The following is a 15,176-nucleotide window of genomic DNA, read 5'->3' on the forward strand; positions in this document are numbered from 1 at the left end:
CTTATACTTCTCGCACATATTAAGTGCTGGTGACGTCTATTATTGACTTCATTCTTTGCATCACTGGAGGTGTGGCAGGGCGTGTGTCCTTATATAGATGGCAATAAAGATGTACTCTAAGGTATCCATCTTTATTGCCTCAGAAAGTTGGGCGGTTTGCACTGTACAATGTACATGCACAATTTTGGCATATGCCAAGATAAATAAGCTCCCGCACATCACCGGAGTTCTTTCATCCCATTGTGGCCATTGAAGGTAGCCGAAGATTCTATAGACGGAAGAAGACCAGGCAATGATGTCTAGGGAGGGAGCCTACGGACATTTCCACACTGGAGATGTGGTGAATATTATTCCACTTTAATTAACGTTTCTATGGCGAGGGGCATTTTACATTTGGACTAATAAACTTATGTTGCAGTCATGAAGGGGTTAAGATACATTTAGTCTATGGCTGGTTAGTGCATTCTCATTATTTCTAGGATGGAATTGCACTTTAAAGCTGCACACACACCAGCACTACAATGCACAGCCGCTGGTGTGCGTCACCAATCACAGTGCCGATGCGCCAATCCAGGTGCATAACACTGTTTACATTGTTTTTTTGTCAGAACTTTATTGAAATGTCACAAGTGACATTTCATTAAGTTGTATAGACACATTGCTGCATGCTGTACTTTTTTTTTTTCCCTGTGCAATGCAGTGGTATGAACTGTGCCCATCGGTGACACGCTACATTGCCTTGCCTAGCCGTGCAGGAAAAAACGGCCAGCACAGCCCCAATACATTTGGTGTGAATCAAGCCGAAGTCTCTTTCTGACCTCAGTTCACCCTATAGACTGAAACATATTCCTGGTTTTACCTACATTTACAATAGGGATCATTTCCAAAGTGGCTTTTATAAAGTACACAGGCATTAAAAAGTGAATGTGTATGTCCTAAACCTAAAGCAAAGCACTTGAGCTGATTTAGTGTCAGGAACTACTTTGTGAGCGGAGGGATACAGCTCCCTCCTGTACATGTAAATAAGAGCGTGTCAAACTGTTGCAGGCACAGAGAAGTGCAGCCACACAAGGAAATTCAGCATGTCCAAGAAGGAGGATTCGATGGAGGAGATCATGGAGTCCAAAGTGATGTGGTACCCCGATAGCAAGAAAATCACACAGATGGACCAGTTCAGAGCCAGGGTCAACAAGAATTTTGGGCTCAGTCTGGGTGAGTGACAGCAGAGGATGTAAATACACAGGGAGGGACATATGATGGCTCTGAACGTCCCAAAGTAACATGACATCTGCTACAAACTAAACAATTAGCCCCACACGAGCCATCAAATGGGCAAATATATGATGTCCCCCCCCTTAAGGGCCCGTGCACAATTCTGTTTTTATAGCTGCATACAGACGTTTTTCAGATGCACTTGTTCATTGTGTTTGTAAAGAACATTAGAGTACAGTTTAGTTTATTCATATATTTCCCTTTCTGTTATTATAAATAAGTGTAATTTTCATGTTATTTATAAATCAAAATCTGCAAAAATGCATACATTGTTTTGTTACCTAAAGCTGTTAAAATACACAGTATATGTGTATATATACACAGTATATGTGTTATATATATTTGTATATATAACACATATACTGTGTATATATATATATATATACACATATACTGTATATACGTATATACACACACATAATTTACAGTGTGTGTGTGTATATATATATATATCTATCTATCTATATATGTATATAGATATATATTAGGGATACACTAATACCATTTTTTTAACGAGTACCAATACTTTTCCTCAAGTACTCGCCAATGCCAACTACCGATACTTTTTTTTTTAGTGTAATGTGACAGTTTTTTCTAAAACAATACAGATTTATGATTTATATGACTGAGGTGGAGAGCCAGGGCCTGCTCGCGGCTGCCACTGACTCCAAGCTGTAGAGGGACTACAAATCCCACTAATACATTATACAGCAATGTAAAATAATACCATCAGCTAGAGAGAACTACAAATCCCATCAAAACATTATACATCAATGCAGAAAAATAAGAAGCTACATACTCTGTGTTGCTCACCAGGGCTATGCGGTATCTCGGGAGGCTGTGCGGGGCTCACTAGGGCTGTGTGCAGGGTCTCACCAGGGATGTGCAGTCTCACCAGTGCTGAGCGCGGTCTCACCAGCGCTATATGCGTGTCTTACTATGGCTGTGCAAACTCACCAGGGCTTGCGTGTGGGTCTCACCATGGCTACGCGGTCTCACCAGGGTTGTCAGGTCTCACCATGGCTTTGTGGGCAGCAGGTCTCACCATGGCTGTTCGGGCGGGTGTGTTGGTGGGCCTTTCCAGTGCTGTGCGGGCGTCTGCAGGTCTCCCCATGGCTGTGCAGGCAGCGGGAAGGAGATATTTGGCCAGACAGGTGCTGCAAGTGTGGAACCTTACAGCAGCTGAAGTAATTTAACAATATAAGGGACCAGTATCAGCTTTAAGTATCGTGGCATTTTCACGAGTGCAAGTACTCGTAAAATTGCCCAGTATTGGCACCAATACTGATACTAGTATTGGTATCGGCGCATCCCTAAAATATATATAATTGTCCAACATTGTCCAAGTTTGTCTATTCCAGCTCTTTTCTGTCTGCAAAATTGCAGTTTGTCCCATAAGAAAAAAAAAGAAACTTCCTGGTGACAATGCTGCTTTTCTGTGCCCTGCATGCAGTGGCAGTGATGTCACCCTAAGTGTGAGTATCAACACACCCACCATCATCTTCCAATGAGAACTTCAAATCTCCCTCCGGACCGCCCATCACAGATGTGATTGACAGCGGAAACCCCGAGTGAGGATTATCAGCTGCTTCAGTCAGTCAGTGCAATGAATGGGTGCACGCACTAACCGGAAGTGATGGCAGTGAAGTACATGGTGACAAGGAAAAAAGTTTAAAAAATTGAGCGTGCCTCTGTATGTATGTGTGTATGCATATGTGTACTCATATACAGTATCTATTAGCGATGCACCGAAATTCCCGTCGCTAAAATATATTTGCCGAAAATAGTACTAAATGGGGGTGTATTCATGCTTTCTCTCCTCCCCTCTGGGCGTTGTTCTGTGTCTCCTCTGACACAGAGCAGTGGCCAGCAGGGAAGAGAGAAACTTTCAGGAGGCTGAGCAGGGCGGGGCGGAGAGTGCTGTCAGCCTTCAGGGTCACAGGAGGCCGAGTTCTCCTCCCCTCCTGTGACAACAAATCAGGATGGAGAGTGGTGTGGGGGAGGAGACAGCTGTCACAGGAGGCCGAACCAGCGGGGCGGGGGAGGAGTCTGGTGTCAGAAGAGCCTGAGCTCTTCTGCCCGCACCACCCACTCAGCCTCCTGTGAAAGCCGACGGAGTCAGGATGGAGAGCGGTTACAGGCACTCAATGATCAGCTGATCGCTGAGTGTTTTGTAATTAATTGAGGACATAATATGTTTACTGTGTCCCCAATTTTGAATGAACAGGAAGTTCTTTACATAACTTCCTGTTCATTCTTGATTGTGGACATGGTAACTAATACTATCTCCACAATTTATGAATGGACAGGAGCACTCAGTATAGAGGATTCCTGTTCATTGATAACTGGGGCTGCAGACAATTGTCCTAAATCTCTTTTTCTATTTCAAAAGGGAAATATCAGGGGTCTATTTAGACTCTTGATATTTCCCCAAAGCTCCTAAAAGTAAAGCAAAAAACAAATAAATATATGTATAAAACAAATGTAAAAAGGAAAGCAAACAAAATAATTTTTGTTTTCAGCCTGACAAATTTCTTATTTTCGGGATTTGGTCCGAGAGCTAATAGCTTTTAGCAACCAGGGACGCTCTGGCCAGAAAGGGGGGGCAGGCACACTTGCCCCCACCCTTCCCCCACGTGACCCAATTAGATGCCTTAGGCCTGGATCACACCTGGGCGTTTTTCAGCGCTGATCGGAGCGCTGAAAAACACTCAACAAGTGAAATCCTATTAATTGCTATGGGCATGGTTCCCACCTGGGCGTATTTCAGCGCGTTTTGTCGCGCTGAAATACGCCCTATGCGCGATCAAGTACATGAGCTTCTTTTGGGGCAGATTACAGCGCGCATCCATTGGACTACTTTATATAGATTTCGTAAACGCGAAATCTAGAACACACATATTACGAACGCCCAGGTGTGAACCCAGGCTAAGAAAGCTGCCTCATTACAGGGACGGCCCTGGATGGCCCTGGAATCTCTACCATTTCTTATTGTGTTTAGACAGCTGGTGCCCACTGCTGCTGAATACCCGAACAGCAAAAGCATCTGAATGGATGCAGTCTCTGCTAGACAATTTAGCACCAGGTTCCTTCAATTTTTCAGTCAGAGTTTTTTCAGAGTGTATCGAGATTGTTGATGTCCCCAGAACAGGAATACGGGGAAATCTTCCAATGGGAACAGTTAAACCCATCACAGCTGTGTAAAGGTGGCCATACACCTTACAACCATCGCACAACTTCAGTTGTGCGATGGTTGTAAGGTGATTAAAATTTCGACGACCTGCCCATCATGGACAGGCAGATCGTACTTGCGATCATCGCAAGTCCTCCGCACTGAGCGGAGGGCTTGCAGATGATTGCAATGACGAGCGGGCAGTGTTCGCTTCGCACCTCAGGTCGCGCGGCTTTCGTCTTGCAATCGCGCTACCAGCCTGCCGAAAATCATATGATTTTCGGCGGGTTTTCTAGAGTGCTCGTTATACGAAAATCGTAGTTACTGTAGTTACTGTACGGTCGCACGCTGCCCATACACCCTACGATTATCGCACGGTCGCGTTATCACCCGCGATTATCGTACGACAATCGTCAGGTGTATGGGCATCTTAAGAGGGGATTTCCCTCTCATTGGAAAGATATCCTCTCACTTCTGCTGAGTCTACAGGACAGGAAGTGAAGGGAATTCTCCCTGATGAGACACAGATGGCAAAAAAACACTGACAGCGGTTTTAGCCCTCCCTTACTTTATCCAAAATGGGAAAACAAAAGGTTTTGGCTTTAGATAAACTTTAAGCTGAATAGACCTGGGTCAAAATAAATACATAACATAATCATATACCAGCACAATCACACATTAAAGGAGAACTATGACATGAGTGATTTCCACTCACCTCATAGTTCTAAGCCGACCTGTGACAATGAGACTGTCACAGGTCGGCTCAGTAGATCGGGAGGTGAGGGAACACATACCGGGTTCCCTCACCTCTCGATCCTGTCACGGCTCTCTGCCGCGACAATCTCCTTTAAATAATAATACTAGCAGAGTGATAATATTGTGTATATGTGAGAAATGTGTAACAGGACTGTTGGAAGAACTATGTAAACTCAGGCCCCATTCACACTGAGCGATTTATCGAGTGATTTTTGCAGCGATATCGCTCATATTTCCACGCGATATCGCTCTATGTAGCTTCTCCAATCCATTTCAATGGAGCTGTTCACATCTCGCCTCTCAATATCGCTTGTAGCTCGTCGCTGGTAGCTTGTCGTTCCTACATGACCCTTTTTTCGAGCGATTTCGAGCGATATTGCTCCTGATTGCATACAGCCCAATAGGAAAAAGTCGCGCGACACGTCGCTCAATATCGTTCGTCGCGCAATATCGCTCAAAATCGCTCGATTTTCATGTCGCTCAGTGTGAATGGGGCCTTAATGTAAGAAACCGTGCAAGACCCATTCACACTGCGCGATTCGCAAATCGCGCGTTTGTCACGCGATTTGCATTTTGCGCGGTATCGCTCGATTTGTCGCGCAAATGCTTGCATTGAGCAAGCTTGAATCGCGGCTAAATCCGCTCCAAAAAGGGTCCTGCTGTAGCGACGCACGACCCGCGACAGCAGGACCCTTGGCCCCATTGAGAAGCATTGGAGAGCGATATCGCCCGGTAAATTGCCGCGATATCGCGGGAATTACCGCGCGATAAATCGCTAAGTGTAAACGGGGCCTTACTGTGACATCAGCAGAGGAGCGGACGTGAGAGAGAAAGTTCTCTCTTAGGTCCCCGCCTCTGCTGATTGACGGCAGGCAGTGGGCGGATACAAAAGCCAGCCTACTATTGGCTACTGCAATGTGAAATAGCCAATAGCAGGCTGGCTACTGCTCCCGCCCACTGCCTGCTGTTTACTTTCAGCTGCCATTTGTGGTATCTAGCCGCTGGCAGATGAATGGGGAATCAAGGAATCCCTGCTCTTTCTTTTGTATACCTGAATACCTGAACAGCTTATGAGCTGCCGGCCCCGGTTGCGCAAAGATTTTCCAACCAGCTCCTTTGATCAGCTGATCAAGGGATGCCGGCCCTGAAAGGGTGCCAACAGCAGCTCGCACTGTGCTAAATTTCGGCCAGTTCCACGAGAATCGGACGAAATTCGCACAGTGTATGGCCACCTTTGTTATCTGTAAATTGACCCGATAAATTAAACATTTGTGCGTATCGGCCCCGATTATCAGTAGATGCGATAATTGGTCGACCCCTAGTTAAAGCTGTTAATATTCACTGATGGCTTCTTCAACCTCTTACCAAACATTGATAACATTTTCCTTGTTTCGAAGAAGGAGTGAGAAAGTGACCCAAATGCTGTAAAAACGCTCATAAAAGGCAATAGTAGAGAACCCTTTACTAAACTCCTGAAAACGAATCACTTGAATTATTTTACCTGGGGTGCTTTGAGTGAACTCAGTGGATGGCCATTGAGTGCTGCAGCATGTGTCCCGATGACCACTTAAAAAACAGTCTGGTAAACTGCTTGCATGTGTACTGTTCTATTTGTTTGGAATTCATACTTCTGCATTGAGCAGTGCTGAGCTGAAAAATACAATGTCAACTCCACATAGGTTCCACCGTTCCAGTGTGACTTGATCACTTGTCATCTAGATGTGGGAACAAATGATATAGGTGAATGGTACACAGCTGATAACTTCTGCAACTTCAGCCGTGCATTGTTTGCTGATCTCAGGCCTTTCCATGAGGGTAGAGGTTGAAAGCAGCCAGACTGCCGTGTCAAATGCCAGCACCTGCTGTAGTCTCTGTTCATTTTGATCCAACACAATGCAAAAAAACAAAACAAAATGACCTAGCATTCGTGTTCAATTTGAGGTTAGGGAGTGCTTGGCAGGCATTATGAATGCATGCTGAGTAATTCACTAATCGTATGTTTAGGTCTGAGGCATAAGAAAATAAAAACATCTAAAAATGATTTTCTAAAATTGCCATAATGCCGACACTGGACAGGTACTTTTCTTTTTCTTTATTCTTTCCCATTACTGGTCACGTAATCTGCTATCATGCTAGTGCAGGACTGGTGGTCACATATGGATGTGCCACTGCAATGGTGTCTTACTGCTTAACAGCTGTTGAGTTCTCTCTCAGGTTCCACGCCTCTGCTCAGTGGGTGGGTTTCAATAGCCAGCCTGCTATTGCAATTTGAAATAGCCAATAGCAGGCTGGCTATTGCTTTCTTTTGTTTACATTCTGTTGCCAACCGCAGAATCTAACCACCGGCCGGCAGCAAGATGTAAACAAATAATTTTTTAATGTGCACCAAGCAATCATAAAAAAAAAAGATCAAGGACATATTTTGTCCCTATGGCTATGTTCACACCATGTCCAGAGCAGATCTGAAGCAGTGCATTTTTGCCACATTTTTACTTAAAATGGGCTTTCAGGTGCAGTCCAGTGTGTTTATATGCATTTTTGATGCGTTTTTGTTGCATTTCTTTGCGTTCCAGTGCATTCCAAACCAGAGATAGTACTATACTATAGGGATACATTGGGGTGTTTTTTTGGTCCAGGAACAAACTGTTCTGGTCTAAACATGATCTGGACATGGTGTGAACAAGCCCTAAGGCCATGTTCACATCATTTTCTTGACCAGATCTGGAACTCGGTGTATCGCCGCGTTTTTGGCGCATTTTTTATAGCTTAAAATGGGCTTACAGATACGTTTCAGTGCATTCCAGTGCGTTTGTATGCGTTTTTGATGCTTTTTTCAGTGCATTCCAGATCAGAGAAAATGAGATATGCAGTATTTTTCTTGATGCTTTTCTTTCAGCTGAAAATGGACTTTCAGGTGCGTTCAAGTGCATTTGCATGCGTTTTTGATGCATTCCATTGTTCCATTCCAATTCCATTGTGATCAGGTGCAGCTAAAATGAGACAAGCTGTATTTTTTCTCACTGCATCAGAGCGGACTGCACGGGTGTGAACAGAACACCAGAAATCCTATTGGAAAACATTGTGATGCGATTTTGATGCAGCTGCCAAACTGAATGGGCTGCATCTGGTGTGAACTAGCCCTAAAGCAAGGATCTCTATATATTGTTGTGTATTTGCATTATGTGATGTCCTTGTTCTGGTTGTTCACACCATGTCCGGACCAGATCTGGACCAGAACAGTTTTTGTCCGCACCAGAAATGCATCTCAATGTATTCCCATGGCATTTCTGGGCTCTGTTCACACCAGTGCAGTCTGTTACGGTTCGGGGGGCGGGGGAATGCTGCATGTGCTATTTTTTTCTGGTCTGGAGCGCATGTAAATGCATAAAAATCACATGCAAATGCACTGATGCACTGGAACACACTTGACTGCACCTGAAAGCCCATTTTAAGCTAAGAAAAAAAACAACAACGCACAGGAACATGTCAAAATCGCAATGCACTGCGTTTAGGCTGGATTCACACCATTTTCTGGACCAGATCTGGAACATAGTGCATTGCATTTTTGCAGCGATTTTACCGCGATTGGAATTTGAAAAAATGGTCTTACAGGTGCGTTCCAGATGTTTTTGATGCGTTCCAGTGCATTCCAGACCAGACAAAATAGGACAAGCAGTAGTTTTCTGCTCTGGTCTTGAACGGACTGCGCTGGTGTGAACGAAGGCCAGAAATAGCATAGGGATACATTGGGATGCATTTTGGGTCCAGAAACAGTCTGGTCTGGAGGTAATCTGGATGTGGTGTGAATGGACCCTTACAGATCTACTCCAGATCTGGTCTGAACATGGTGTGAACAAAGCCAATTCAGTGAGAATTCATATATATGAGTCTTCGAGGATGTGGCACACAAAGGGGTCTTGGGAATTGAATTTACATTACCATGGTATCTTAGACAATTGTGTATACATATTTTTTTGCACATATATCTCTATTTTTCTTTATTATTATTTTTTCACAATTTATTATGTGTGCGTACTGTGTGGTAGTCTGTAGTACAGGTTTATTGTGTTAGGAGTGTTCAGTAATTATACTGGAGACTGTGTAAGGGAACAGTTTTTATGGGTCCTTATCTGATTTCATTTTTGCGGATTTCCTCAGTCACTCGCAGGTATTCTTCCTCACTGTGTTTCTGTTTGTGTGTGTGTGTGTGTGTGTGTGTGTGTGTATAAGAGAGTCAGAGAACATATGGATCACTACTGTGAGAGTGAGACAACATACGGATCACTACTGTGAGAGTGAGACAACATATGGGTCACTACTGTGAGAGTGAGAGCACACTACTGTGAGAGTGAGAGCACATATGGGTCACTACTGTGAGAGTGACACTAAAACCTCCCCACTACTGTGAGAGTGAGAGGCGAGCACATATGGGTCACTACTGTGAGAGTGAGAGAACATATGGATCACTACTGTGAGAGTGAGAGCACATATGGATTACTACTGCGAGAGTGTGAGAACATATGGATCACTACTGTGAGAGTGAGAGCACACTACTGTGAGAGTGAGAGCACATATGGGTCACTACTGTGAGAGTGAGGGAAGATATGAATTACTACTGTGAGAGTGAGAGCACATATGGGTCACTACTGTGAGAGTGAGAGCACATATGGGTCACTAGTGTGAGAGCACATATGGGTCACTACTGTGAGAGTGAGAGAACATGTGGGTCAGTACTGTGAGAGAGCATATGGGTCAGTACTGTGAGAGTGAGAGAGCATATGGGTCAGTACTGTTTGAAATATAGTTATTATTTAAATACAGAAGCAAGGTTTTAAAACATTAACAAATATCAATAAGATAAATATCAAAATGATAAGTAACACTAAGCTGATCATGTATGTGTGTACTGTACAAAACAATGCACCAAACACCCTCCAGTGTACTCTAACAACAAGACCTCCTCTACAGAATGTACAGAACACCCCCATTGTTCTCTAACACCAAAGCCTCCCCTATAGAATGTACAGAACACCCCCAGTGTTTTCTAACACCAAAACCTCCCCTATGGAATGTACAGAGCACCCCCAGTGCTCTCTAACACCAAAACCTCCCCTATAGAATCTACAGAACACCCCCAGTGTTCTCTAACACCAAGACCTCCCCTACAGAATGTACAGAACACCCCCAGTGTTCTCTAACACCAAAACCTCCCCTATAGAATGTACAGAACACCCCCAGTGCTCTCTAACACCAAAACCTCCCCTACAGAATGTACAGATCACCCCCAGTGTTCTCTAACACCAAGACCTCCCCTACAGAATGTACAGAACACCCCCAGTGTTCTCTAACACCAAGACCTCCACCACACAATGTACAGAGCACCCCCAGTGTTCTCTAACACCAAAGCCTCCCCTATGGAATGTACAGAACACCCCCAGTGTTCTCTAACACTAAAACCTCCCCTATGGAATGTACAGAGCGCCCCCAGTGTTCTCTAACACCAAGACCTCCCCTACAGAATGTACAGAGCACCCCCAGTGCTCTCTAACACCAAGACCTCCCCTACAGAATGTACAGAGCACCCCCAGTGCTCTCTAACACCAAGACCTCCCCTACAGAATGTACAGAGCACCCCCAGTGCTCTCTAACACCAAGACCTCCCCTACAGAATGTACAGAGCACCCCCAGTGCTCTCTAACACCAAGACCTCCCCTACAGAATGTACAGAGCACCCCCAGTGCTCTCTAACACCAAGACCTCCCCTACAGAATGTACAGAGCACCCCCAGTGCTCTCTAACACCAAGACCTCCCCTACAGAATGTACAGAGCACCCCCAGTGCTCTCTAACACCAAGACCTCCCCTACAGAATGTACAGAGCACCCCCAGTGCTCTCTAACACCAAGACCTCCCCTACAGAATGTACAGAGCACCCCCAGTGCTCTCTAACACCAAGACCTCCCCTACAGAATGTACAGAGCACCCCCAGTGCTCTCTAACACCAAGACCTCCCCTACAGAATGTACAGAGCACCCCCAGTGCTCTCTAACACCAAGACCTCCCCTACAGAATGTACAGAGCACCCCCAGTGCTCTCTAACACCAAGACCTCCCCTACAGAATGTACAGAGCACCCCCAGTGCTCTCTAACACCAAGACCTCCCCTACAGAATGTACAGAGCACCCCCAGTGCTCTCTAACACCAAGACCTCCCCTACAGAATGTACAGAGCACCCCCAGTGCTCTCTAACACCAAGACCTCCCCTACAGAATGTACAGAGCACCCCCAGTGCTCTCTAACACCAAGACCTCCCCTACAGAATGTACAGAGCACCCCCAGTGCTCTCTAACACCAAGACCTCCCCTACAGAATGTACAGAGCACCCCCAGTGCTCTCTAACACCAAGACCTCCCCTACAGAATGTACAGAGCACCCCCAGTGCTCTCTAACACCAAGACCTCCCCTACAGAATGTACAGAGCACCCCCAGTGCTCTCTAACACCAAGACCTCCCCTACAGAATGTACAGAGCACCCCCAGTGCTCTCTAACACCAAGACCTCCCCTACAGAATGTACAGAGCACCCCCAGTGCTCTCTAACACCAAGACCTCCCCTACAGAATGTACAGAGCACCCCCAGTGCTCTCTAACACCAAGACCTCCCCTACAGAATGTACAGAGCACCCCCAGTGCTCTCTAACACCAAGACCTCCCCTACAGAATGTACAGAGCACCCCCAGTGCTCTCTAACACCAAGACCTCCCCTACAGAATGTACAGAGCACCCCCAGTGCTCTCTAACACCAAGACCTCCCCTACAGAATGTACAGAGCACCCCCAGTGCTCTCTAACACCAAGACCTCCCCTACAGAATGTACAGAGCACCCCCAGTGCTCTCTAACACCAAGACCTCCCCTACAGAATGTACAGAGCACCCCCAGTGCTCTCTAACACCAAGACCTCCCCTACAGAATGTACAGAGCACCCCCAGTGCTCTCTAACACCAAGACCTCCCCTACAGAATGTACAGAGCACCCCCAGTGCTCTCTAACACCAAGACCTCCCCTACAGAATGTACAGAGCACCCCCAGTGCTCTCTAACACCAAGACCTCCCCTACAGAATGTACAGAGCACCCCCAGTGCTCTCTAACACCAAGACCTCCCCTACAGAATGTACAGAGCACCCCCAGTGCTCTCTAACACCAAGACCTCCCCTACAGAATGTACAGAGCACCCCCAGTGCTCTCTAACACCAAGACCTCCCCTACAGAATGTACAGAGCACCCCCAGTGCTCTCTAACACCAAGACCTCCCCTACAGAATGTACAGAGCACCCCCAGTGCTCTCTAACACCAAGACCTCCCCTACAGAATGTACAGAGCACCCCCAGTGCTCTCTAACACCAAGACCTCCCCTACAGAATGTACAGAGCACCCCCAGTGCTCTCTAACACCAAGACCTCCCCTACAGAATGTACAGAGCACCCCCAGTGCTCTCTAACACCAAGACCTCCCCTACAGAATGTACAGAGCACCCCCAGTGCTCTCTAACACCAAGACCTCCCCTACAGAATGTACAGAGCACCCCCAGTGCTCTCTAACACCAAGACCTCCCCTACAGAATGTACAGAACACCCCCAGTGTTCTCTAACACTAAAACCTCCCCTATGGAATGTACAGAGCGCCCCCAGTGTTCTCTAACACCAAAACCTCCCTTACACAATGTGCAGAAAACCCCCAGCGTTCTCTAACAGGCATACCTCCCCTACAGAATGTACAGAACACCCCCAGGAGTTGCCACGCTTGCAAGGAAGTGATTTTAACTGTTTGCCAGTTTTAGAAAAGCTAAGCGGACTGCATATTTATTTATTTTTCTAAACAGAGTTTCCCTTTAAAGCTTAAATGTCTGCTTGTAGCATAATTTGCTCACACCTTCTCATTATATAACCTCATTCTTAATTAAAGCCTGATTATCTACCTGTAATCAGATAATGTTGCTACTAATAGCTCTGTAGGCCATGCTCTTTCATTAAAAATCGCTTAATGCTCCTCTGGTTTCCCTGCATTACGTCAACTGATTTCTAACAACTAACACATGAAAAGTCATCATTCTTGAAACAACACAGTTCAGAGAGCAACAAAACTGACACTTGATGGGTTTCTCTGACCTCTACTCCTTTCGGTTGATTTGCCGGTCTCAACACGTGCTTTTCATTTGTTAATTATTACGAGCATTAAATCTGGCTTAGACAAATTGCTGTGAGGAATTAACAAATGCTAAAACGATTCAGCGTTTTCCCCATGCAGTCCAAAGCAACAGCTTCACTTTTAACGGCCTGTTCAAACCTGTGCATTATCGCAATTGCACGGCAGCACATAGTGCAGTGTGATGTGTGACTATTCATCTTGAATTCGTTGTAAGGCACTATAGTGAACAATCTGTGCATTGAGGTTTGTTGGGTTAAGAATATTGTGACACGAAGCAGCTTTGGTGCATTGCGACCCATTCAAAATGAATGAGCTTCTTATTGCAACGCACATAAAATGTATGTGCCTTACCGCAACACACAGGTGTGAACAGACCCTAATCCACTCCCCTTTACCTGATATATACCTTTGCATAGCTTTCTATCCTAGTCTCTGTTCAACCACCTGGACTGAAGTGAAATACTTTGTACGCTTAGGTATTGGGGAGCATGTGACTTTCTCCCCTACCTCTCATGATGTACTGAGGTCCAAACAGAGAGCCCTCAGCTCTCTGTAGACGCTAACCATATGGAATTCTTTGTGTATTCTACCTTTATCACAGCTAAATTCTAGGCACGCCATGAGAACACAGTTGAAATAAATATTTGTGAACTGCTTTACCTGCCAAAGGATGTACAATTCCATCCAGCCAGTTTTGTGATCTAGCCATCATACCCTTTAAAAGTAGGCAAAATCTTGGCACCCCAGTCTAAAATGTAACATACAATATGTAGTGCACCCCCTTAAAACTCATACCGGACCCCTATCCTAGACAGGGGTCCGGTATGAATATTAAGAGGAACACAAAAAAAAAAAGCATAACAAAAAAGAGATGACATAGGTTTCCCCCCTTTCACATCAGCAGCCCTCTTTACATCAGAACACCCCCCCCCCATTTACACCAGGAGCCCCCTTTTCACATCAGAGTCTCTCCTTCACATCAGGAGCCACCCTTTCCATCAAAAATGTAAAAAAAATCATTTGGGGTCCGCCCCCACGCACAAAACAACAATTACAAAGGACATAATGTGACATGATGCTGATCTAGATATTTACAAAGTTTACTGATATAAACAAGGCAAACAATTGTATAGACCGATGCAGTGTACTGAACCCAGTGCTCATCACATGATGCGATTCACTAGTATATTCTTAGCTTTAGTGTTGTGTCTGAGTCAAGGAATGGTTAGAAATCCTACCCTATTTGTCCCTAACAATACAGCTTCACATCAGTCCATGCCATGCAAAAGGACCACCAGCACAGAGGCCACAGCATGCATAGTGTTTTTTTTCGAATATGATGTTTGCTTGTTTATTTTGCTGCCTTTAGCAAAACATTTGTGTATTGCCTATTTACCTGTTATATATACGGTACATGCTGTATATGTTTACGTACATTGTAAACTAAGCAATAAAATATTGCATGTTACCTGCCATAGGCTAATGCAAACAAACCAAATGCAATAGGTGGTGGTCAAGTGACCTACTGGTGTATGTCCAGCTACAATATTGGCTCCAACCCAGGAAGTGTGAAAACTCCTTCTGTAGTGGTTTTTCAATGCAGCATCAGGCCAGTTCAATCCCACTGGACAAGTGCCATCAGCAGCAAAAATGGCATTTCAGAACATGTAAGAGGTTACTTTTTAGGATAACGGTTAATATGCTAGAGGTTTGCCTGTCTGTATTTTTGCTGCCTTTACTAAAATGCTTGTGTCTACTTAGCATACATAAA

At 45.1% G+C, this 15,176-nt stretch overlaps 1 protein-coding gene across 3 annotated transcripts in view; it reads left to right on the plus strand.

The window, feature by feature from the left end:
- The first annotated feature begins 1,026 nt into the window (after window positions 1-1,026).
- The window catches only part of AACS (acetoacetyl-CoA synthetase), an 85,941-nt gene continuing 71,791 nt past the window's right edge, over window positions 1,027-15,176 (plus strand). For all 3 annotated transcript variants that reach the window (XM_018557003.1, XM_018557010.1, XM_018557021.1), the window contains exon 1: window positions 1,027-1,212. In XM_018557003.1, the coding sequence (XP_018412505.1) occupies window positions 1,083-1,212 (130 nt within the window). In that variant the 5' untranslated portion in view covers window positions 1,027-1,082. The remainder of the gene's footprint in view (window positions 1,213-15,176) is intronic.

This window comes from Nanorana parkeri, unplaced genomic scaffold (genome assembly GCF_000935625.1).
Source record: "Nanorana parkeri isolate BGI_ZX_2015 unplaced genomic scaffold, ASM93562v1 scaffold13, whole genome shotgun sequence".
Lineage (NCBI taxonomy): Eukaryota > Metazoa > Chordata > Amphibia > Anura > Dicroglossidae > Nanorana > Nanorana parkeri.